Source organism: Peromyscus leucopus, chromosome 15 (assembly GCF_004664715.2).
Source record: "Peromyscus leucopus breed LL Stock chromosome 15, UCI_PerLeu_2.1, whole genome shotgun sequence".
Classification (NCBI taxonomy): Eukaryota; Metazoa; Chordata; class Mammalia; order Rodentia; family Cricetidae; genus Peromyscus; species Peromyscus leucopus.
Genome location: NC_051076.1, coordinates 35,049,253 through 35,075,652, shown reverse-complemented (window position 1 = coordinate 35,075,652; position 26,400 = coordinate 35,049,253). Strand labels below are relative to the sequence as shown.

At 42.2% G+C, this 26,400-nt stretch overlaps 1 protein-coding gene across 4 annotated transcripts in view; it reads left to right on the top strand.

Annotated features, from left to right (window-relative positions):
• Positions 1-6,753: 6,753 nt before the first annotated feature.
• The window catches only part of Scyl3 (SCY1 like pseudokinase 3), a 28,844-nt gene continuing 9,197 nt past the window's right edge, over positions 6,754-26,400 (top strand). For 2 of the 4 annotated variants that reach the window (XM_037211317.1, XM_028864415.2), the window contains exons 1-8: positions 6,754-6,842; positions 10,710-10,923; positions 17,207-17,392; positions 19,096-19,209; positions 21,325-21,381; positions 22,461-22,563; positions 23,649-23,760; positions 26,083-26,160. In XM_037211317.1, the coding sequence (XP_037067212.1) occupies positions 10,759-10,923; positions 17,207-17,392; positions 19,096-19,209; positions 21,325-21,381; positions 22,461-22,563; positions 23,649-23,760; positions 26,083-26,160 (815 nt within the window). In that variant the 5' untranslated portion in view covers positions 6,754-6,842; positions 10,710-10,758. Of the gene's footprint in view, positions 6,843-9,830; positions 9,974-10,709; positions 10,924-17,206; positions 17,393-19,095; positions 19,210-21,324; positions 21,382-22,460; positions 22,564-23,648; positions 23,761-26,082; positions 26,161-26,400 lie in introns of all 4 variants that reach the window. The other 2 variants (XM_028864417.2, XM_028864419.2) reach the window with 2 other exon arrangements.

Genomic DNA, 26,400 nt, shown 5'->3' with positions numbered 1-26,400 from the left:
TAATTTCCTCACCATTTTGTTTCCATCTGCCTGACCATAGCATCATCAGTAAATGTGCCACCACCCACCATTCACTTGGCTTCTTGGACTCTCTTCAGTGACATCCAGAGCCAAGCACATTGTGTCACTTAGCTTTGTTCCTTCTCTAAATGATTATGGGGTAGAAGGCATAAAACCTCATAACCTCATTTTCAGGTATTGCTGTCACTGATACTGCTGACCCACAAGTAGTCTTTGTGTCCCCACTTTATGTCACATCACGGTTGTTCCCTTTAGCGGGGGACAACTTCCCTTTGATCTGAGTTGAGGAAGCCACCTCTTGGAGTCCTGGAGAAGCCGTGCTTGTTTTGCTGTGTCACTGTGAGTCTAATAGCTTGGCTTTTTCCTTAGAACACAGCTGCTGTTTTAATTGCATCAGCACCTGGCTGTCCTCTGGACTGTTCAAAGTTTCATCTGTTCCCATGGACATCAGGAGGTTCATTGCTGTGATAACAGGCACACCTCTGAGACTTTCCAAGTTAGAGAGGCCCAGCAGATAGAAATGGGTGGCTTGTCTAAGATTAGAAACTTGTCTGTGCCTCCCTGGAATTCCTTACATCAAAATCCCATAGCTGGCTGCTGCACCTCTCCTTACCTGACAGGGATCACCACAATTTTAAGAGCCAAACTCCAATGAGACATGACATTTAAAAAAGTTCTGTAGGGGGGGGTGGTGGAGAGATGGCTCAGTGGTTAAGAGCACTGACTGCTCTTCCAGAGGTCCTGAGTTCAATTCCCAGCAACCACATGGTGGCTCACAACCATCTGTAATGAGATCTGGTGCCCTCTTCTGGCCTGCAGGTGTACATGCAGGCAGAACACTGTATATGTAATAAATAAATAAAAACCTTTAAAAAAAAAAGTTCTGTGGTAATGGGCTTAGCTATTTTCAATCAATCTTGTATCAGAATTTAATTAAATCAGACCCACTGTATATACAGTATGGGAAGTTTATTATAGGATCAGCTCTTGGACACCTTGGAAACTGGTGAAGTCCATAATGAACTGGGTTTTTTGTTGTTGTTGTTGTTGTTGTTGTTGTTGTTGTTGTTTGTTTTGAAGTTGCTATAGGCCAGCTTGGCTAGCAGCTGGAAATGGGATAGGAAACCATTCTCTTCCAGGGATTAAAATGGGCTCTGATTAGGGAACACAGCTTGACATCAGAGTGAAGAGAACTAGTTAGATGTGTTTGGTAGCTCTTGTGAACAGGAGTGTCCTTTGTGGATATCTGGTCTAGGTGCCACCAGTGTATGTAAAATAGGGGTGAGAAGCCAGAACAGATCATTTCTTGAATCAGTTGGGTGTCTGAACCAAGAGGAGCCACACTAGAAGAGACCCTGCCAAAGCAGCCTCACCATTGCCTGGATAAGACGTTGATGATGAGATCGTGCACTACTCTCCAGAATCTGATGCTTTAATGGCATCAGACTTTCAGAGGAGAGAGCAAGCCATTCTTAAATGTGCACATAACATAATTACGTTAAGTTACACAGAAGGGATGTGTAATTTATTGTTCTCATAGCTCATCTCTTTTGCAGACTATGAAGACATCTCTTCCTATAGTGGAGAAATATTCTATTGTATGTATGTACCACATTTTTCTCATAAGTCTATCCACTTTTTAGGCAGCCATAAAATTCCTCAAAAATAAGACAGCACACAAAGTATTTCAGCCTTCAGGCTGCAAGCCAACCTGGGTCCAAATGTCCTTATCTACCCAGAGAAGTGGGTGCCACTGTATATTTTTGACCTAAATAAAAGACAATAGAATATTATTTACTTGGAAATAGCAAAACATTGCAAAAGGAATATGCATGTCAGAGTAAACTGTGGGCATAGTAAATGTGATGGAACAAGGAAACATTTTCAAAGACAAACATGAGAATCATTACATACACTTAGGAACAATAATCCTTGGCCACAATGATAAGAAATGTATACCAAGGTTGAAGGGTCAGTTGCCAGGCAGATGTCCTTGTAGACATTTCTTATATAGAATTTCAGTGGCCTCTGGGAAAGCTTGTAATGGCAGACATTTTTGATAGTTTGTATCAGGCATTCATTTAAGAACCCTTCTTTCCAAACCTCTCAACTCTCTTTTATGCTTATTTTTGTGTTTTATTGGTTTAGAGACAGGGTCTCACCTCTCCATGTCATCCAGGCTGGCCCCAATTACTGTGATTCCTCTGCCTCACTCTTTGAGCACCAGAACTATAATCACATTCCACCAACATATAGCGCTTACTTATATTTGTTTTATTAAAGTTCCTGCATTTTCTCAACCTTACCTATTTTGGTCTGATTTCCTAATGCTAAATGCCTTCTTGTTTGTGTACTTTGGTTTGAGCACATTCCCACTGGATTCCTGTATAAGTTTCTTATTTCTCTGAAGACAAGAAAGGCAAATAAGGGCTTCTTCTCCTCCTTCTCCTCCTCCTCTTCTTCTTCTTTTCTTCTTCTTTTTTTTTTTTTTTTTTTTTTTTTTTTTTTTTTTTTTTTTTTTTTTTTTTTTTTTTTTTCTTTTCTTCTCCTCCTCCTCCCTTTCTTTCTGACCCGAATACAAGAAGCAGCCATCATGCTCTGTGTTTTGTTTTTCTCATATGGGTGTCAATTATCATTTGGCTATACACACCATTGTGATTAGCAAATTCATGACATAATGGCCTTTGTAACATACAGGGGGAGAAAATAGCAAAAGTGGAGGGAAGATGTGGAAGAATTTTAAAAATCTTTGAAGAAAATAGTTAAAAATAAACTTTACTGCCAAAAATGAGGGCAAAGTCTAATAAAACTCTAAAATCTTTGGAATTAATTTCCTTGTTTTCACATGTCTGCTGACCATTGCTGGGTCAGTGTACCAGTATCCATTAAAGTTATTGGCTGTGCCTGGCTCTTATTTGCATCTCTGTTGAATAAAAACCCAAAATTGACCTCTGCCCCTAGAAATGAACATGAAACATAATAGGTGGAAATTCCTGTGCTCTATCAATCTATGATACCATCACACATAAGGGCCGTCAGTACAATTGATGACACTAAGAAAAATGTTTACATTTAAATTATGAGATGCTGTTTATGGTTAAAATGCTTCCAAATTCTAGGAACATTAAAAAAATCTGTATTTTTTACACTTCATAAAAGATAGATGTTAGGAATTGAACCCTGGTCCTTTGGAAGAGCAGCCAGTACTCTCAACCACTGAGCCATCTCTCCAGGCCCCATATGGCAGCTCATAACTGCCTGAAACTCTGATTTCAGGGGATCTGACACCTTTACACAGACATACATACAGGCAAAACCCCAATGTACACTAAATAAATAAATCTTTTTTTAAAAAAAAAAAAGATAGATGTTAGAATTCTGAGATGATAGAAAAATGCAGAAGTAAACAGGATGAGAAGCTTTGGCAATGGAATCCTCAGAGGGGGAAGACTGTGATATTAGCATAGGTCAAGGTGCACTCCACTGTTGCTGGAGGGTTTCTCTCCAGGTTCCACCAAGCCCCGCAGTCCCACAATCCACGTATAAAATAATCACTCAGATGCTTATATTACTTATAAACTGTATGGCCATGGCAGACTTCTTGCTAACTGTTCATATATCTTAAATTAACCCATTTCTATAAACCTATACTTTGCCACATGGTTCGTGGCTTACCGGCGTCTTTACATGTTGCTTGTCCTGGCGGTGGCTGCAATGTCTCCCCCTCCTTCTTCCTGTTTCCCCAATTCTCCTCTCTCCTTGTCCTGCCTATACTTCCTGTCTGGTCACTGGCCATCAGTGTTTTATTTATATAGAGCGATATCCACAGCACTCCACTAAGCAGAGTAATTTGAACAGAGATGCAGTAGGAGGACATGGGAGACTTGGTTACGTGAGTATCAAAGGTTGGGGGGATAACCGACTGAAGAAAGAGCCAGAACAAAAATCCTAAAGCAAATAAATGTCCATCTGAGTTGAAAGGATATCAAGAAGGCTAGTGTGAGTAGACAGGTTGAGTGAGTTGAAAGGCTAAAAGGAGATGAAGTCAAGAGGGAAATGCTAGATCATACACATGCTGTTACTCTTGAAGGCCAGAAGAGGACATCAGATCCTCTGGGACTGGAGTTACAGGTGAGCTACCTGATAATAGATGCTGAGGAATGAACCTAAATCCTGTGTAAAATCCACAAGTGCTCTTAACCACTAAGCCATGTCTCCAGCTTCATAGGCCCCAGATTTTGCATATTTAACATGCTTCCAGATAAAGCACTAACCATCCATAAGGAACAAATCTAAATCAGCATATGAAATACTCTCCTCAAAGGAGATTAGTCAACTCAACACAGCTATTATTTCCCCCAATTTGTCTCTTTACTGGAACAAGAGTCTGAAATAATTTGTGTGGAAGCTAAGAAGCATTTCACACTTGAGGGGTTGGCATCGGAAAGATTTCAATTAGAAATCTATACTTCAGAGATGAGATATATGAAAAAAAATGCCCTTCTCATACCTAAGGCAGACTAATAAGACTTGTAAGAATGTTAAAAAGTTGCCGGGCAGTGGTGGCACACGCCTTTAATCCCAGCACTCGGGAGGCAGAGGCAGGCGGATCTCTGCGAGTTTGAGGCCAGCCTGGGCTACAGAGTGAGTTTCAGGAAAGGTGCAAAGCTACACAGAGAAACTCTGTCTCGAAAAACCAAAAAAAAAAAAAAAAGATAAAAAGAATGTTAAAAAGTGAATTTTCATTGCCATAATGAGTAACTTCAAGATAGGTCAGATAGACTGAAAGGTTGCCAGCCATCAGCCTTCCTTTAGAGTATAAGAACCCTATGAGCCCAAAATCTACAGACAGTTTTAAAATTTCAACCCACATTCATATGCAGATACTCTATAATTTTGTAGGGAGCAGGGGCACTAGGAAGATAGTACAATCAGTAAAGTCCTTGGAACCTGAGTCTGATCCCTAGAACCTATGTTTAAAACTGCAGAATGTTGGTAGGAGCCTGTAATCCCAGCACTAGGGAGGCAAAGACAGGTGGATCCCTGGGTTCCCTAGACAGAGAACTTAGCTTAATCAGTGAGTTGCAAGCCAGTGAAAGAGCCTGTCTCCAGAACATGTCCAAGGTCCTACTGAGGAATATCACCTGAAGCTGTCCTCTGTCATCCACACACTAACAAAACTTTGTCACCCAAGTCCAGTTCGGATAGCTGAATCTGTGTGTGCCCGTACAATACTGTTCTCTTTCCCTACAGAGTCAAATGTCCACCGAACAGAATGATCAGCATTCCTATTAGGGGGAAATGTATAAGTTAACCTGTGGCCTCAAAACATCTGGAATCTTATTCCAGAGATTTAAGAGGTGATTTATTTAGAGACCTGAGTGACATCAGGGATAGTTAAGTGAGTAGATAACTAGTGGGGATGGAAAGTATTGAGTGTGTCTCTTCCAGTCCGCGAATTCATTCAGCAGGAAATTTTCCTTTATTGTTAATTTTGGAGGAGTAGGTGCCCGTCGTGTTTGGGAAAACAGGATACAGGCTATCCAAGATGCCATCCACAACTGGACTTGAATTAATGATCAAAGAGTGGATGAGAATGCCAGCAGGGACTCGGGGCTAAGGCTGCTGCATAGAGGGTGAGTCAGGAAAGTGACTGTGTTGATGGCAGATTTCACGTGCTGGGTGAAGTGACTCAATTCTACTCCTTCGGGAAAAAGGAACAAAACAAATTGATCAAGAGAATCCTGTTCTTTCTGTCTTTCAACTCACCAGTCTCAGCATGCTGACTTGTGACTTGCTTTACAGCCCTTGGTACCTGCTATTACTTCATTCCTGTCCACATTCTTTACCAGGGAGGCAGAGGCTTTCTATGCACTGACCTTCTTCCGCCTTTAGCATCTACACAGTTCTGCTATGTCTCATTGGTCAGAACGTACGACATGCAGTTTGGGGTGGTCATTTGGTCTGAGGCTATTATACTGAAGGTTGAACAAGCAAGGAGATCGAGAACGTCAGCGGATGTCGGAGGTAGTAACACTACAGTGTGTATTGTCGCCTTTTCCTCCTCTTCCTCCTCTCCTTTCCCCTCCTCTTATCCCTTCCCCTCTTCTTTCCTCCCCTCCCTTCCCTCTTCTTCCGTCTGGAGGAGTAATATTCCTTCTAATTTTGCTTTTCCGCTGGATTGATTCCAGGCTTTCCATCTGAAACCTTAAGTCTTAAGCCTGAATCACCATGATTTTGACAACTTTAGTAGTTCCAATTAAAAGGAACATAAATAAAAAAATAAAAATAAAAATCTCCCCAGTAGCGCGGCCAATCAAGGTGGACAGGATGCGGAGAGTCACTACCGGAAAAGTTCTGGCTCGGTCCCAAACTCCTCTCCTTTTGCCCGCCCCTTTATTATCGTACTTGTCTGAAGCCAGAGGTGGCCATTTTGGATTCGGGCGGAAATGAACTCACAACCGACCGGCTAAAAACCCAAACATTAAAACTAGGACACCGGTGCGGTCGAGCTAAAAAAAACACGCAGACAGGTTTCTTTGCAGCCAGAGTAGGCTGCTGGGAGCAGGCGTGAGGCACGGGCTTCCCTGGTGCCCACACCTAAAGATGCCCCGGACCGCAGCATCACCTGGGCGGCCGCTCTAGCTCGGTTCCGGGTTCGCGCACCTCGGTGGTGGCGTCGGAGGAACTGAAGACCGGTCTGTTGACCCGTTTCCGGGCCCTTCTCGTGCGGTCTGAGCCCGGTCCTCGGGAGACTGTGGGTGGAGGGGCCTAGGCCTGCGTGTCGGAGCCAGCCGCCAGCCTGCTCCCGCCGCCCGCAGGTAACCGGGAGCAGAGCGGCCGGGGCGGCGGGGCAGGGCGGGAGCGAGGTCGCCGCTCGCGGGGAGAGCTGGGGTGGCCCGTTGAGCGCTGCTCCGGTTTGATCGGGGTGTCCCCCCCCCTCTCTCTCTCGGGCTTCTCGGGGGACCCCCGCCGTCACGGCCGAGGCCTGGAGTCTTGCGGGAAGGTCGCGCGGTGCAGGGTCCCAGACAGCGCCAGACTCCCAGCGGCTTCATGCGTGGAATAAAGATAACACATGATCTCCCAAAGTCGTTTTTTGCTGACTTTTGGGATCACAGTGACCGCTGGTTTGAGGGATTGGTGTGTATCCTGAGCTGAGGTCAGACGGAGTACTTTTAATCCATGGAGACGACATGATGTTTTGCTTGTCAGTTAGCACTGTGGCGTTGAGTTCTTGACCGGAATACACATGGCTGAAACACATCAAACCCCTGGGCTGCTGGTAAGGTTTATCACCCAGTAGCTAAGTGTCAGCCCAAAAGGTATATCCTTAGGACTCTTGGGGCAAGTCATAAGCTTTGGCACTTTGAAGTTAAGGGAGCTGGAGCCAAGAAAATCTCTACTAATTGTTGGGAGAGAACCAACAGGGACATATTTCTCTCGAGGACACAGGTTTTATGGTTGAATCCAGAAGTTGTCCAGTGACCTAGGCAAGGGTGCTTCCGAACTACAGGTGGCCTCTTCTGAAGCTTCTCTCTTCTGAAGCTTCACCTGAAAAAGGGTTGGAGGAAAATAGGTAGATATTTTTTATTTTATTTTTTTAAGACAGCTATGGTGTATATTCACATCGGAGGAGATTGTCAACTCAACTTTTCATTGTGGAAAGTAGAAGTGTATTCTTTAACATGTTTGTGCTATATTGGAATATCCTTTTCTATCTTCGTGTGACTTTCCATTTCAAATTTACCTGGCACTATTTCACGTTTTCCTCCTTACTCCTCAAACAAGGAAGAGTATTTGGAGCTCGGAGTGTTATTTACGTCTTGCATTTCAGTAAGTTCCTTTCAGTTCGGTTCTCGGTTTTAAAAACACTGTTTATGTCAGTAGCGTCCTGCCTCTTACATACAGTTGTGGGAAGAATCAATGACCACTTTAGAGTGTTCTCAGACTCAATCATCAGTACCTCTTCCCTGCTGCATTGGGCATAAACTCTGCTCTTCGATCAGCCTCACATTCGATGGTGTCAGCAGACATATCTCAGCATCACCAATCTTTCAAAACAACAGAAGTACAAGGCATTCCATTCTCTTCAATAGAAATTGAGTCATCCCTTTTTAAAAGTGATTTTTCTTAGAGTCCTAGGCAGTATACTGCTATGAGAAATGACCAGTTTTAGTATCTAATATTTTTGTAAATCTGAAGTTATTAGTTATCATCTGTTTGTATTTATAATATTGAATTAAAGGTTAATAGATATTCTGAGGCCCAGTATTCCAACAAGGACCTGTTTTACTATTGGAAATAAGTAAATTAAATGTCTATTGTCCTTGCCTCCAATAGCACAGCTCATGAATCTTGGTGAGCACAGTATCTCTTCAGGACTAACGGTGAAACTCAGTAGTATGATTTCCTGCCAGGAAGATACTCATCTGCTTGTCGTTCCTTGTTCTGTTTTTCCTTTATTGTTTGTTGATACTGAAAAGTTTTATTTTGTAGTGAACCAAGAATGCAGGCCAGCTTCACATGCTTTTCATAGTAACCCTTCCTTAACTGATGCCTATGGTCTCCCTGGTGTTTAAAGCAGGGCTTAGAGTAGAAATGTCAGTTGGTTTCAAAGAATGTGGTCCCATTCGAGCCAGTCAGGAAAGCTGCACACTCTCAGAGGGTTAGTCAGTGAAAAAGCTGCATTAGAAACTAGCTGCCCATCCTCCAGGCCTGAGACAGGTCTGGGGTGGGGATGCTGGTATGCTTCCATAAAAAGCCATTCCCCAGCCTGAGCTTGTTATCCCACTGACCGCTGACTTCTGGTGCCCACCAAGTTTTTGCTCCCATGGCCTTACCATAGCACCAGCTCCACCTCCTGGTGTCCTAGCTCCACCTCCTGGTGTCCCAGCTCCACCTCCTGGTGCCCCCGCTTCAGATGTGCTACTAGTGATAGAGAAAAGCCTTGCCTAGTTCAAATTCATGGAGGAGACAGTGGTCTGCCCCTCCGTGCCAGTTCCGGATACTGAAGGTAGTCTGTGAGTTGACTGCTCTTTGACCTGAAACAAGCCATTAACTGGCCAGGAAGCAGGAGGAAGGCTTTCTCTCTGAGCAGGCACTACTGCATCCCCGATGAGTAGAGCTGCATTTCTCCATTTCCCCCGAATGAACTGTTTTCATCTGTTGTCCCAGTAAAAAGTGGGTGCTTCTTAGTCAGGCAGTGATGGAGCACACCTTTAATCCCAGCACTCGGAAGGCAGAGCCAGGCGGATCTCTGTGAGTTCGAGGCCAGCCTGGGCTACAGAGTGAGATCCAGGACAGGCACCAAAACTACAGAGAAACCCTGTCTCGAAAAACCAAAAAAAGTGGGTGTTTCTTATAATTGAAGCTGTTGGATATTTTAGTATTGTTCTTAGTGTCACTTCTGTTCTATTTTTATTTTTATATTTTGAAATTATACCTTAATTATATCATTCTCCTCTTTCCCTTTCCTCCCTCCAACCCTTCCTAATCATTCCAGTCCCCATTGTTCTCTCAAATTCATGGTCTCTTTATTTGTTACAGTGTGTAAACACTGTAACAAATAAATAAGTATGTAACTACAACCTGCTCAGTCTGTACAATGTTACCTGTATATATATGATCTCAGGTTGACCACATGGTATTGGATAACCAGTTGGGAACCCTTCCCTTTGGAAGAAGGAGTCTCTGGTTCTTAGCATTCCCCAGTTGCCTGTAGATCTTTGGCTAGCATTGAGGTTGTGTGAGCTTTCACTCTTTCGTGTTAGTATGTCCATTGGTGTCCTCATTGTTTGGTTCTTATTTAGGCAGCCATGTTAAGGAGACTGGATGGAATCTTCTCTTTGACTTTCTAGGAGATACAATCTCACAGCAAACTTCCTGTTCCTCTGGCTTTTACAAACCCTCTCTTCCTCAATAATCCCTGAGCCTAAGAAAGATAAAGTGCTAGGTATGTATGAAAGAGCTCAGTACATCTGCTGAAGAGCAAAATTAGTTCTTACCTGCAGACATTCTGAGATTCTGAAAAACTAATTTTCTGTAGCTTTTTGTGCTAGTACATTTTGTGTGCATCTGTACACATTTTAAATTCTATGATAAGCTTGTATTTTAAGCATCATTACATAGAATAACAAAATTATTCTGTGGCTCTTCATCCACATGGAAGGAAAATTTGAGAGATTTGTGTCATGATTATTAGGTTTATATTTATATAAACACTACTTTTTGGGGGGTGGGAGGTTCGAGACAGGGTCTCTCTCTCTCTGTGTGTAGCCCTGGCTGTCTTAGAACTGACTTTGTAGACCAGGCTGGCCTTGAACTCAGATACCCACCTGACTGCCTCCCAATATTGAGATTAAAGGTGTGAGCCACCACCACTGTCTAAGCCTACTTATTTTTAATAAAACGTTTTACAAGCCTGTATAGAAATTTGTGTGTGATTGGGTTTGGGAAGGAAGTACGTGTGACTATTTGGTAGTACACATTTTCCCTGGCGTTGTTAGTTGTTAATTAACAAGCACTCCTGATAACTTGCTTTTCATTGACCGTTTGTATCATCAGATGCAGTTGTTAGCACTGCAGGAATGAGTAAGTTTGAATGGACACTTGGGGCTAAGCTGGATAGCCAGCCTGCTTATATTGCAGATAGATGTGGGATGTTTTAACTTGTTTTCTGCTTGTTTTAGATCTGTTTGATTTGAGGAGGAACTTCAGTACTGACTCACTGCAAGAGGGATGGGATCAGAGAACAGTGCTTTAAAGAGCTATACACTGAGAGAATCGCCATTTACCTTGCCCTCCGGACTTGCTGTTTATCCCGCCATACTGCAAGATGGAAAATGCGCCTCAGTGTTCGTATATAAGAGAGAGAACGAAGACAAGGTTAACAAAGCCGCCAAGGTACTGTGATGGGTTGTCTTCACAGGGCTTTCTAATTCCCGGTTTCCTCTCAGATGAACTTCATAAAGGTCCAGGGAGATACGGTCTCAAGCAGTGGTACTTTATTAGTCAGTCCCTACAGCCAAAGAGCTTCTTCTATCACAATGCTTTTAATGAGAAAGGTAGGCAGGTGATTTCATATGGCCGATCGAAGAGATGGGATTCATCTAGTTTAACAAAAACGCTGATCATTGGTATTTTAATTAGTGTGTGGATGTGCTTGAAAATAAATCACTCTAGGAATTTTATATTATCTTTCGTGCCCTGAAACACTGTACTGTCACCGCATTTTACAAAATATTTTATTTTTATTTTTTTCGTATATGAACGATTTGTCTGCATGTATGTCTATGGGCCATGTGCATTCACTGGGTAGCCAGGGAGGTCAGAAGAGGGCATCAGATCCCTTGGAACTGTTAGGGTTAGGGCTAGGTGTCAGGTGAGTTCTGGGAATCACACCTGAGTCCTCTGCAAGAGCAGCCAAGTGCTCATAACTGCTAGCCATCTCTCCAGCCCTTGTCCCAACATTTTTAATTTGTGTGTTAGATCAGATGCCACAGAAAGAATGTTTATCCTGCCTTTGGTTCTTGGTGAGAGACCATACAGGGTCGTAGACTTCTGGAGGCATCCATTTTTGCCCCAGTAAGAAAGTCCCTTTTGGCCCCTGGTCACTGCCACCCTTGGTTGAGAGCATCATTGCAGTCAGTTTGCTATTGACTCAGTGTCAGGGGACACTGACATAAGAAATGATGCTTAGGCTGGTGGTATAGCTCAGTCATGTAGTACTTCCATGACATGGTGAGCATATGGATCTAGCCTCAGCACACACACACACCAAAAATAAATAAAAAGTAAAAGAGAAAAGGAAAAATACCACAGAAAAAGAAAGAATGATCCCATCTTGGAACAGTATTCAGTAAAATAACCACTTTTCTTAAAGAAAAGCAGCACCATGTGCTGGTAGTTCTATGGATAACTAACTTTTGCATATTTTTTTTAATTCAGAGCATCTTCAAGGAGTTTCTAGAGAGAATACTACAGTTGTGTTCATGTACTAACTCTTCAGTGTTTCTGTAGTGGAAATGGGAAGTTTTAAGTTTGAACTGATAGCTGTTTTGTTTGAATCATGGTCTGTATCACTAAGAATTCCTTTTCAAAAGTCAATAGATGTAGAACATTTCACAAGCTCTTTAAATGGTTCATTTCTTTAATGGCTATAAAAGATTATGTTAGTAATATTGATATTTCATTGCTCACACTAATTAGTTACTTGATGTCAGATCTTTGATTAAACACAAAATTGACACTTAAATGGTTCCTAAGGAAAAGGACATGTGAAACAATCTACTCAGTACACATTTTTTTAGTGTGTGTGTGTGTGTGTGTGTGTGTGTGTGTGTGTGTGTGTGAGAGAGAGAGAGAGAGAGAGCGCACTCAAACTTGTGCTCTGGGAGTGGTACATGCTGGGTAAAAATCATATTTTTGTCTCTTTTCCGCCCCATCTAGATATTGTTAATAATTCCTATTGTGATTTTGCTAAAGATGGGACATCATACTTTACTCTTACATGCATTTAGCGTTTTCATTTACTTTCATCTGTTAGACTGTGTGTGTGTGTTGTGTTTTATAACTTAGAGTGACTATAACCAGTGAGGCACTGCGCTTATAATCTTTCTAGTTCCTCCTGTTCTTGAGACTATTAAGAGTTTTTAATTACTACCTTTTGTAGCATATGGACCCTGAAGTAAAAATAACACAGCTCATAAATTTTTTATAAGAAAAAATATCAAAGATCTTCTCTTAGTGATGAAGATTTTTGTGCTGTAAGAATTTTAAAGCTTAGATAAAGAGTTTTCCCAACCTTCAGATCCCCTGGCTGAGACCTTGCAGGTAGTCCTCACTTGTTTCTTCAGCCCCACAGTGAGAAGTTGAGACGACAACAAAAGGCTAAGGAGTTGGAATTATCAGGGAGTCATGGTACTTAAGAAATATATGGCATATAACATGTTAACTTTAGCCGGGTGGTGGTGGCACGCGCCTTTAATCCCAGCACTCGAGAGGCAGAGCCAGGCGAATCTCTGTGAGTTCAAGGCCAGCCTGGGCTACCAAGTGATTTCCAAGAAAGGCACAAAGCTACACAGAGAAGCACTGTCTCAAAAAACAAACAAACAACAACAACAAAAACCATGTTAACTTTAGGGATGTAATGTTTTAAATTTCTAAGTACTAAAGCAACTGTAGTTAGCAGCCCCTGTCTCTAGGTTGGGTTCTTGATCCTACCTCTGATAGCTTCAGTTATTACTAGGGAATAATTCTATTCTTTCTCTACTATTATAAATTAAAAATCACAACTATACTATGTTGTTGGCCTCTGGAAGAAGAATTGTAGCCATATGGTTTGTCACAGAACAATAATAAAAAGTAGCTATGTCTCTCCAACCACATTTTATCATAAATTCATCAACTGTAACTAAAAGCATAATCTTCTCACTGGGATTAAAGTTCAGTTCTAGCCTATGGCCTGTAAGATATGAAACATCCTAGGAATGTGTCTGGCTACTGTGGTCTGCTACAGTCCAAATGCAGGTAGGCGTCATGGGAATCACAAGCTTGTAGAAATGATCCCAGAGTCCACTGAATTCCAGCATAGCTGCAGAGCTATTCTTCGGTTGTTCTCTTAGGCATCCTGGGGTACATATGTTCTTCCTGGTGGAGTGTACCCCAGACCAATAGATGCCCACACTTACTGTCTGCCCAGACTTACTGTCTGCATTTCCACCTGCCTGTCCGTTACCTGAGCCTGGGTGCTCCGCTGGCGTCCACCGTCTCCAGAGTAGAAGTCTTTCTTCCTTGTTCCTTGTCTGCATTTGTTTCCTAGTTTGCGATCCAACTCTCAGGCCATCGGTGTTTCAAACAGCGTATCTGCATCTTTGTCCTAGATGCACATCTTTGAGGAAGAAGAAACAGGCCATCTTGGTTATTTTACTCTATTGGTGTCCCAGCCTAAGTGATGGCCTCTGTCTAAGAGTATATACTTGCATTTACACTGTAGAGGAGAACATAGAGTCAGTCAACTTTATGAACTTAATGAAAGTTTTTTCTGGGTATGCGTGGGAGGGGAGGCAAAACTAAAATTTACCTGGGTCAGGTGACCACTTTGTGACTTTGTATCTTCCTGCCGGCACAGAATGAGGTCTTTTCCTGAGTAGTAGGACAATAAAAAGCAGTACACTAAGATCAAAGGAAGGCTGGCCAGGGCTTAGCAGGTAGAGGTGCTCACTGCCATGGCTGTTGACTTGAGTTCAATACCCAGGACCAAATGGTTGGAGGAGAGAGTCCGCTCCTGCAGATTGTCCTCTGACCCCATTCACACCATGGCCCGCACCCACGAGTACATAATAATAAATGTAAAAAGTGTTAAAGAAAAGAGGAAATTAATTAGAGCCTTAAGACATAAAAGTGGAACCGAGAGTTTGTCTTAAACATAGAAAAATGAAATATTTCATGATCAGTTTGAAAATTATTTAAAATAATTTAAAAATTGGAAGTATGAAGGAGGGTACGGAGGGTACATAATTTTATATGGAAATTAGAGTTTAAAATATACATATAAGAAATTTTCTCCAATTAGCCAGGCTTATTTAACCAGCCCTCTGGCAGGAGCTTTGGCTCCTTTAGGTCTACTGTGTTCTCTTTGAATGAACTGTTTTCAAAGTATTCAAGTTCAAGTCAGTAGCTTATGATTACTAGTTACATAAAATTTTCTTCACTTTTTTTTGTTTGTTTGAAGTAATTCATTTCCCTTGTTGTTTTTCTTTTTGTTTGTTTTAGTTTGTTTTTATCGAGGCAGAGTCTGGCTTGGACGTCACTTTATGGAATAGACTGGCCTTGAACTTGCACTGACCCTCCTGTCAGCCTCCACAGTGCTGGGTTATAGTGTACCACCATGCACTGACCCTGTCTGTCTGTCTGCCTCCACAGTGCTGGGTTATAGTGTACCACCATACACTGACCCTGTCTGTCAGTCTGTCTCCACAGTGCTGGGTTATAGTGTACCACCATACACTGACCCTGTCTGTCAGTCTGTCTCCACAGTGCTGGGTTATAGTGTACCACCACACACTGACCCTGTCTGTCTGTCTGTCTCCACAGTGCTGGGTTATAGTGTACCACCATACACTGACCCTGTCTGTCAGTCTGTCTCCACAATGCTGGGTTATAGTGTACCACCATACACTGACCCTGTCTGTCAGTCTGTCTCCACAGTGCTGGGTTATAGTGTACCACCATACTCAGCCAGCAGAGTCAAGTTAAAATTTCCATCATATGAAGCATTTACTAGGAATAGAAAATCCAGAGCTAATATGGCTAGAACAGAACCAGCGGTAGTGGTTGTCATAACACTCAGTTAGCAAGCAGTCAACCTCCTTATTTGGACTCAAGTTTCCAGTTGCTTTCCTCTCGTCTGCCTCTGAGTGCTAGTTCCAATCTCAGTTCATTTTTCAAAACCAAAAAGGGAAGAACCACTGTAATTTTAACAAATTCAAGCAAAATGGACTTATACTTGTCATCCATTCATGTATATTATCTGTCGCTAAGGACAATGAGGGCGAAGGGGGATATTTTATATTGGGGGTTTCTAAACACGAAACCAGAGGCTTCTCCATCATAATTCATTTTGTTTAAGGGGGAAAAGTGGGACTGGCTACTTAAACTCATTCTTATCTTTTAATATTTTGGTGTTTAGTGTGTAACCCTGGCTGCCCTGTGATTCACTATGTGGACCAGGTGGCCTCCCGAGTGCTGATTAAAGGCATGTGCCACCATGCCTGGATGTTGTTTTCTATACTTGATATGTGTTAAATGTAGGTGCACATATAACTATAGGCATTTTTGTTGTTGAAACATGTAACTGAAAAAAAGCATGGCAATCACTTTTCAGATAATAAAAGTTTTTAAAATGTTGAAATATTTTAAAAGGATTTGATATTTGATAAATAGGTAAAAAGTTAAGAAAAGAAAATGTTTAAAAAGAAGATATATCCCAGTGACAGGGTCAGCAAATGTTCAGGCCAGGATAAGCTAAGAATGTTTTATGTATTTAAAGGGACTTTTAAAATCTGGCCCCAGAAGCCATATGTCCTTTAAACCTAAAATGTTTATCCCAATCTGTGTTAACTAAAGTTCTTAAATTTGTGTTTTGGAGATCTGGGCCCAGTTTGTATTTTTAGTAATTATGCTTTCTTTATGCTCCTATTTCCCCTTTTGGGGAACTTCATTACCTGCATTGGACCTTTTGTTATCATCTCACAGGTTCCTCTGGTGCTGATCATTAAAACAAACAAACGTTCTATTCCTTGAATTGGTTAATAGCTTCACGTCATATTCATACAGTTAATGAATCCATACTTTGAGTTTTTAATTTCCAGTAATTTCCCATTAAAATTGGACACATTCTCAGGCTGAATAGATTTTGGATTCCCTTTTGGATATTTTAATGTTGTGTGGCAGAGATCATCAATTCTGCCACCAGCTCTCTAACAAAGCTCTCTTCAGGCTCGATTTCGGAGGCAGTTAAGCTTCCTTAGGTTCAGACCTCAAATTCCCAGGAATAGCCGTTCAAACTTCCTTTCCTCCTTGAACCTTTGACCTCCTGCTTAGGTCTTTCGCTATGCCTGCTTACTGATTCCCGAGTTTGAGGATTTGTGGCGTCACAGAAAATTAGGCCTTTCCTTCCCCAGCTCGCTACCCTCTGGGACAGCGTCCTCTGCCCTTCCTAGGCTCCTTTCCGATTCTAGCCTGGAAGATTACAAGATTTGGGGTGAAGTTTTGGTACCCTTGCTCCACTGCTTCCCAGCTGAGGCCTGCTGTTGATGTGTAGTTCGTCCTAAGAAGAGAGACCGCTTCATCCTCGGTGTTGCTTTCGCTGCTCCCTAATCTGATGCCTCAGAGTTCTTGGGTCGCTTCTGGCTTTCATTCCAAATTCATGGCAATGATAGTTGGAAGGCGTGAGAGCTCGGGAGACTTAAAAGGGAATAGGAAGTCTCTGTAGTTACTTAAATATTGGTAAGTTGAATAAGGTAGAACAGGTTATAGATCCTTTTTTTGTCCTTGAATTTTGGGGGAACATGGGGAGGTAGAAGGAACCGTCAATAAAAGCATGACTTTTATTACAGTGTGTGTGAAACTAATTAATCTAGTTCGAGTCATTAACTTCATCACCTCTTCTATTTGTATTTTAAAGCACTTAAAGACCCTTCGTCACCCTTGCTTGCTAAGGTTTTTATCTTGTACTGTGGAAGCAGATGGCATTCATCTCGTCACTGAGAGAGTGCAGCCTTTGGAAGTGGCGTTGGAAACCCTGTCTCCTGCAGAAGTCTGTGCTGGAATCTATGACATATTGCTGGCTCTTATCTTCCTTCATGACAGAGTAAGTGGTTTGAGAGTCTCCCTCACAGGAGTGACCCCCTGGGTGGTGGTCCTTAGAGACCGGGTCCGAGAGAAACTGAGACAGAAAGTGGAAGGAACAAGAGATCCTACAGAGAGTCTGTGGAGTCAGCCACTGGTTCTCTGTCCCTCAGCAGTCGTTTATACAGTTTTCTGTCAGTTGACTGTCTTCCTCTTGTTTCAGGTAAGTCTTTATCTAAATAGAGCTGCAGTCAGTATTGGGTAAGAGAAAGGTCTGCCAGTAGTGTTGCTGTAGACCAAGGCTCCTGTTGGTTTCCAGAAGTTCTACTCCACTTTAGATTTCAAAGAAAGAAAGAACCGCTTCTTAGGAAGAAATGTTTCCATTTGGGTGGGTGAATCCAATAGCCCTGTAAAGAAGGTGTTGTAGCCAGTAAGCTTGCCTCTGGTGATGTCTGGTTGGGATGTTGGTTCTGTGCCTCCTTATGTCTGTCTGTTGTCACTGCTCTGAGCTGCTGTTTGTGGTGTTTACATTCTGAAGCGTAGGTCTTTGGCAGTCTGCAGAGATGGGACAGCAGCAACACAAGCTACACCTGGCACCAGGCTCATCTTAGTGTCTAAAGCTCTTTCTCTCAGGGAGAGACAAGCTTTCCAATGCCATGTGCAGTTTAGAATTTCTTAGAATTTCAAAGGCTGTTGAGGTTCACATGGCAGCAAGAATTCTTACTGCTTCATTGGGGAGGAGTCTTTTTTGCTGAAGAAAATTTATCAGTAATAGGAAAGCAACAGGATGAGAGGGCAAGTTAAACCTCTGTCCCATATTCGGATCTAATCGTCCTCCAGAGACAGCTGTGGTGCTCAGTGCTTTATCCTAGAAAAATTTTGTGTGTGTATCAAGCAAATATTCTATGTTTATTCTCTTATTTTCCCCCAATGGAAACATATCATACATTCTGTTAAAAATCTTCCTTTACTATATATGAGTCTTCTGTATAAAATGCATACACATTGGATCATGTGACTAGAATATTTAGTGTATTTTTTTTGTGTCCTGGAATGAATGATTTCTGGTTTGGAAAAGAAATTTAACTACTCAAGCATTGTTCTCATTTTCTCCCTTCCTCATTTTTATTGAAGTTATACTATTTTATATATATATATATATATATATATATATATATATATATATATATATATGGTTTTAAACTTGATTCTTCTGTGATTGGGAATTTTTCTGGTCATCCTTGTCTTTCCATTTCCTCCTCTTCTGGAGGAATTTTGTTAATGTACTGACTGCCCAGCTTCCAGGTGAAGCAGTCTGGGTTCCTGACAGACGATAGGCAAGAAAGACTTTGCGGGGAAGTGACAGAACCTGCAGGGGCCATCGCTCTTTGTTTAAGGAATTGGAAGCAAGTGATCCAGGCCGTGGAGACTTGTGTGTGTTTAAGGACATGTGTGGCTCCTGACTCCCAAGAATGGGAGTGCTGCTGTCTGTGCGCTGTCTGTGCGCTGGCTTTCCTGTCTTCCTGACCTTCCTGCCGGCCAGGGAGCTAGCCGGGGCCTTCCTTCCAGCTGCATCTGGTTTGTTCATTTAAGCCCAGCTCCATTCGTTAGGCTGCAGGTGCCAAAGACCCCATTGACTTGCGTGTGGTGACTAGTATTTAATTGTTTAAAACCTTCAGGTTTGGGGTGTCAGTCTTCTTCCTGTTCCGTTTGTCTCTTTCCCAGGGACATCTGACACACAACAATGTCTGCTTATCATCTGTTTTTGTGAGTGAAGATGGGCACTGGAAGCTTGGAGGCATGGAAACAGTGTGCAAAGTTGCTCAGGCCACACCAGAGGTGAGCGAACTGGCAGCCCTCTTCCTCACAGAGGATATGATGGTGACGTGAGATGGGATTATATTACCTGGGCACTCTCCTTCACTGTTAGGAGTCTAGATTTGAAGACTTGAACTTTCTGTTAATGCTCATGTTCAGAAAATTGTAGTGTTTATTCCTCAAAGAAGTTCTGAGGTTCATGTAGTCCCTTCTCATTCAGTAGGTAAGGAGCCTGAGATGGAGGTAAACAGTTTATTCAACGTTGAAGCCAGTTGCCCGCCTCTCCGTTCCCTATAAGTACTTTGCGCTTCCTTAGACTTATGCTCAATGCTGAGGTCATCTTCATGTGTCTCTTCTATCCCAGCAGTTGAGTGACGTACTCTTTCTGTCTCCTGGAATAGCACCTGTCTGTTGTTAGGAGGCCAGAAGTCCTCACTGCACATTGTCTCAGTTGCCCAGTGTCAGAACACTGGATTGTCTGGAACTGTGGGCCCAGTTGTTGCTGCTGTGGTACTTCCTGTACATTTCCCTCCTGGTTGACAAACTGCTCTTCTCACTGTTTGGTTTCTTTTCATCTTTTGCATGTTGTTTCTGACTCACTTTTTTGAAAATAATGTCATAATGTCTCTGTCGAAGTATTGGCCTTTTTTTTTTTTTTTTCTTGAGACAGGGTTTCTCTGTGTAGCTTTGCGCCTTCCCTGGAACTCACTCTGTGGTCCAGGCTGGCTTCCAACTCACAGAGATCCGCCTGGTTCTGCCTCCCGAGTGCTGGGATTAAAGGCGTGTGCCACCAATGCCCGGCGTATTGGCTTTTTTTTTTCCAAGGTAGGGTGTGTGCGTGCGTGCGTGTGCATGTGTGTTCGTGTTCATTCTACATCTGTGCACATGCCCAGGAAGGCCAGAAGAAGCTGTCAGATCCCCTGTACCTGAAATTATAGCAGTTGTGAGTCACTTAATGAGTGCTGGGAACTGGCCTCAGGTCCCCTGGAAGATCGGGGAAGCACCCTTAATTGCTTTCTCTTTGATGAGTTGGTTCTGTCTGTCTTCTTGGGCTGTTTTTACACTTAGACCTTCTTGAATGGTACTCTGTTCTGATGCCGCCAGTTCTGTAAATATTCTCTCATTATTTCTGTCTCTGTTGCATACTTTCTTCTGTGTAGTCCACAGCATAAATTCTTTGCCATGGCATACACAGCTCTTCACAGTACCTGTCCACCCTTTCTCAGCTCCGTTAGCACCCACAGTCCATGCTCCTGAGCTGCTGCTTACACGAGCAGCCCTGCTGCTTCCCTGTCTTCTCCGCTGTGGTTCTGCTGCTCGACCACCTTCTTCCTTCTCATTGGCCTCCCAGAAAATGGAAACACTTCAGGTCGAACCTAAGTCCATCTCTGAAGCCTTCCCTGTCAGAGAATTAATCGCTCCTGTGGGCTTCATGGCACTCAGCTGTTAGAGCTGTTAGCTTCTCTCCAGGCTGCAAGCACTGGTTTGAGACAGGAGATCTATTGCGTCATTTCATAGTCCTTATGCCTTAAATGACATTTTGGATATGTAAACTTTTCATAAATAATCTTTGAATAGGTGAATAGGTGAATAGGTATGCCTATTCGGTGGGTGTTGTTTTTATCTGTACAGCCCATAGGAGCCTCAGCTTTTATGTCTTGTGACAGCAAAACTTAAGAGTCCCATTATTAGTGATATGTGGTAAATTTTTGTCATGTGCTGACCGGTAGCTTGCTTGCTCTTTTTTTTTTTTTAAACAGCCTCTATCTATGTCATCCAGGCTGGTCTTGAACTTAGAGGCTGAAGTAACCTTCATGCTTCAGCTTCCTTACTAGTAGGCACTACAGGCTTGAGCCCATCTCACCCAAACACCTTTCAGTTACTCTGTCTGCGGGAAATAGGTAGTTCCAGGCGCTTCTGACACCAGAGCGGCTGGCATTTATTCTTCCTAAGCCTCGTGCTGTGCTGGGGCCATATTCACATCGAATCAGGAAGGTTTTAAGTCTGTGTATCGGATGTGTGGCATTGATTTAAAGGTTTCATGGCTCCTGCTTCCACTGCTTATTTCTTTTTTAGGTTGAACTAAGATTAATTTACCAAATACGTTATGAGTTCTTTTTCTTGGTTTCTGTGTAGTTTCTCAGAAGTATCCAGGCAGTAAGAGACCCAGCATCTATTCCTCCTGAGGAGATGGTGAGTAAAGGCCCCTTTGTGCAACTCGAACTCAGACTCTGCTGTGCAACAGAGCATAAAACAAAACCCCTCGCTATTTCCTCGGCCCTGTCTTCACTAAACTATGGATGCCTCACGATGCTTCTGACCTTGAAAATGCCCGAGCTTAATTTTACTATCACAGTTAGGAATATCACAGCTTATGGTTTTTGTTTGTATAAAGATGGAAATGCCCCAGTGTGGCAAGAGCATCGTAGTTATTTCATTAAGTCACTGTCCTTTGCTGGAGACTGTGATTATGGAGGAAGCAGTGATCTCATCCTTTCCTAGCTAGTCACCAGCTAGGCATGTAGAAGAGTGATAGTTAAGATCATGGGAAGGAAAGGGCCATTTACTAGTAAATCTAGAAAGATGAGCTCCTTACACAATTTTTTACAAGCGCTAAATTAAGCACCAACCTCCAGAGACATTGTTAATGTGTTCTAAGGGAAATGCAAAGCCTGACTGTAAGCTTAAGAGACCTAAGTTTGCAATCTTAGAGTTAGCCAAATCTGTTTTATATGCGTAGACTAGGGGTCTTTAAAACTGATGATTTATGGATTTTAAGTCAGTTGATCAGCATTTTGAAAAAGTTGAAAATATCACTGGGCATGCCAGATTATAAGAAAACAAGACTGTTTATGAACTTTTGTTTTCATTGTATGTGTATACCTATTGGATTATATTTAGTATTTTTTACTCTGGGTTATAGTCAGACACATTTCAGAAAGCCAGAGATAAGCATTTTCTTTTTGTTCATATATGATATTTTTAAATCTTTGATAAGTTCCATCAACTAATATTTCAAAGTTTTTCCATATTTGAGAGAGACCTATTATTTCATAATAGTTCAGAATTTTTCCATTTTTGAGAGAGATCTACCATTTTAATTGACATACAGTTGTACCAATTTGTCACATACTGTGTACTAACAGTTCTTAAAGCCTGTGGAGTATGGTACCATGAAGTTAGATTTGAGTGTAATAAATGCAAACATGGGAGAGCATTGGAGACAGCTTAGAAAGTAGATCCTCTCATTCTAATAGTCTTACTGCATTTAGTCTCCAGAATTTGCAGCCCTTCCAGAGTCCCATGGACATGCCCGGGATGCCTATTCCTTCGGAACTTTGGTGGACAGCTTGCTCCCCATCTTGAATGAGCAGGGTGAGTTGGAGCTGTACTGCCGCATGCACAGATTAAGTAGGAAAGGCATCCCCACCCGCTCTGTGGAAATCCAAGGACTACTGTTAGTATGGTGGGGAACCTGCTGCTTAGCACAGTTTACATAGGACAAATAGGAGCAGCAGGAAGAGGGAAAGCTTGGGGTTAATAAAAAGGAATTTGAAGTAGGAAGCACTTTGAACAGTGGCTGTCCCTGTCATGTGTGATTGTCTTCTGAGTTCATTATTGAGTTATCTTGTGGAAATAAATGCCCTTAGTAACTGAGATGTAATAGCCTGAATAGTAGAGTAAGACTCCAGTGTTGCTGTTAAATTCATTCCAAAACTAGGCTTAAACTTTCTTTATTCTTCCAACGTCATTACTTTTTTCCTACTATAATTTACTTAGTATTTTTTCTTGCATACCCTCTTAAAGCCCAGGCTATGTAAAGACAGCTCTCTGCTCCCTTCTGTGTTCTCTAATTGCATGCTTGGCAGCCTGTGTCACTCTCCTGGGATGGACTCTGGGACATTAGTTCTGCACCCGTGAAGGTTACTGAGGTGTGTGCCACATTAGATCCTTCAGTGGCCTGTCTCACTCTGCTGACACTTCAGCAGTGCCAGTGTAGCTTCTGCCAGGATCCCAAATGTTAGAGAATTAAAGCCGAAGGCTCTACGACATTGTTGTTCTTTTTTGAACTAACTACTCTCCCATGCGCCTATAACGGTGGCAGGTGTGTAGAAGAATTGAAAATATAGGCATTCGGTCGGCTCTGTTGAGAAGGACCTACCCAGGAAAGACCTCCAAACCTGCCCCCTTTTGAAACATCTCTTTGGATCAGAGGTGGATTCAGGAAACGGGAGGCAGTAGAAGGGAGGCACCTGAGGCAGTGTTGACCGTGCCGGCAGGACAGTGCTGCTGTATACCTGCCCAGGAGTCTGGCCTACACGACAGAAGTCATGTAGCAACAGCCGGGGCTTTGTGTGCTTGGGCTTTTACAGGTTGGTTTTTGCTCTCATCAGACTCCAGCTAGAGAGGCCCGGAAAGAGGGAGAAGGCACTGGAACTAACTGTAGCTCTGGATTTCAGTTTCAGCGGATGTTCTCTCCAGCTTCCTACAGACCTTGCACTCAGCTCTGCTGAATCCCATGCCAAAGTGTCGGCCAGCGCTCAGTACCTTACTGTCCCATGATTTCTTCAGGTGAGGGCATCATGTGACGTGCTGGAGAGAGAAAAATTGGTTGCCTCTCAGGTTCCTATCACAGAAAGTTTTAGGAATTCTTAGTTGTCATGAAGGAATTATATCCAGATTCATAGGGATTTTGATTCTAAAGAAACGAATCTGTGTGTAGTAGTTTCCAGTTGTAGATAAACATGGCCTCCCTGTGTGCTGTCACTGCATTAGTGGTATGTGTTGGGAAGGGGCACGTTTGTGTTACTTCTGGCAGTAGACTTTCCTCTGTTCCAGAACATGGAGAGGTCAGTTAGAAGGAAGGCAGGGCACAGTGGAAATACTTTCCTGGGTTCACAGATGGTATTAAACCTTCAAGGTTAATTTTAATTCTATGTCCTTCATTTCTGTGATCACACACCTTGTGCCCACGGTAGTTCTATGTTTGTGAACTTCATTAGCAGAGCTCACCTGATGTTTCGTAGACAAACTGTCTTTCTGCGTTTGTACTTAGAGAGCTTGGAGGGAAGCCCAGCAAAGGATGGTTGTGCTCCACACGACAAGCCACCTCTGGAGAGGCCCGTGTTGGGGTTGACATTGAATTCGTGCCTGCCTATAGTTCTCAGGAGTAGAGTTGCCATTTATGTTTCTGAGAAACTATTTTGAACTTTTCCAGTGTAGCAGTTCACCCTCCATTTATTTCTTAAATTGAAAATATAATTGTATACATTTACATTTACAAATCTTACAATTATTATTATAAACATGTATTTTCTTGTGTTTGTAGATGATGCTTAGAAATACTTTATTTCTCATGATATAAAAATCTCTACAAAGATAATTCATTGTAGTAAATTGTTACGGCTGTGTGTAATACAAGTTCTTTAAGAAATGTGTAATAGTATAGAGGGAAGAAAAAAAAATCAAAGAGTACTCCAACCCATACTCACACATCGCACTGTGGCATGAGGAGTAAATGTGCCAGTGGCAACAGGATGAAGCAGGCCAGCATCCGTCACCGAGGCAGCTGAGGCAGTTCCATTCGATGCAAGACACTTGTCCCTGTGCTCTGTAGCAGAGGAGTGGAAAGAGACTGCTGACTCCTGAATGACATGGGGTTGGAGTGCACAGATCCACTCAGATTTGACATGGATCTTTAAGGTTTAGAAAACTGAAACAGACAAATTTCATAGCCTAGAAATATCAAAGGAAGAAACATGTGTGATGAACACATAAATGTAGATACTCTATCATTTGGGTCCATGACAAGTACACAAGTTGTCCCTTGTAAGAAGTTAAAGTTTATGAACACATACTCATACATTTATAGACCATATATGCTACCATTCATGCAGTGAGACATGTAAACAGATATAAAGATGTAGTATTAAACCATAACTGCAGAAAAACTCATTGGAGCACATCTTGCTGGTATGCTATAGCATTGGGTATCATCCTGAAACAGCATGTGATACAAAACATTCTAGAAAAGCAGAAAAATGGCTTATGTAGTACAAAGTGGTTTTTTGAGTTTCTTGTGTATTTTCCACTGTGTTTTACTTCATGCACCATGGAAAATGTTTGTGTTAACAGATAGTTTTCATTAAAGCTATTTGTCAACACCAGACTAATGGAAATAAAATTTTGGTGCAGTTAATAGTCACGTGGATTTTTATACAGAGGATGTCATGGAAGTCAGTGCCCTAATGATGAGTTGTCCAAGGTCACATGGAGGTATTAACATGGGAATAGAGTGGTACCTGTGCATGCCATGTAGGCTGCCAAGCGTGTGTGCTTAACTGCCATGCAGTACCTTCCATATGGTAAGATGTGAGCCATGCCCTCTTGGAACAGAACAGTTTACAGGTTTGGGAATGTCTGTGGACTCCTCAGAAACTGACCTTGCCTGAGTGCAAAACTCAGAAAAATAAGGAAATACCTGTGACTCCTACAGAAATTCCATTTCCCAGGTGTTTTCACTTCACCAAAGGAGAGACTTGGGAATCAGCAGCTTCTTTGAAATGGCTACCCTGTTTCTTTCAGGATAATCCATTTACCAGTGTCCTGTTCAGTGAAAAATTTGGAAAAGTATGGTCGCTATTGAAGCCTAAAGTACACTAGCATGTGCATTTCCATTTATATCCTCTGGCAGTTGTTTTTGGAATTATTAAGTTATTAGGCTCTTATAGGTTTGTCCCATTGTATTTATCTCATAAGCTACTTTGAGTGTGGCGTATGATACAGAGAACATTTCTTCATTAAAATGGTGGTATGGTCTGAGATAATGGCTTCAGTACTTAACATGCCTTTAATCTATTGTCCTGCCATTTTATTTTATTGCATTGCATTTAGAAATGATTTTCTAGAAGTTGTGAATTTCTTGAGAAGCTTGACATTAAAGAGTGAAGATGAAAAAACTGAATTTTTCAAGTAAGTTCAGAAAAAAAACTTCACTAACTTGAATTAAACCTATGTGAGCATGCCAGTGATCCAGGGATGACAGACTTCTGACTTCACAGTGGTTATTAAACTTTCCTTAATGTCATATTTTCCACTGTGCCTGGGATGGACTGAACTGGTAATGCAGCCATAGCTAGACTGGTAACTGAAATGTAAAGATGGGTGGGAATCTTGCTTTGCTGGGAGGGAAGTCGTTAGAGAAACAGCAGG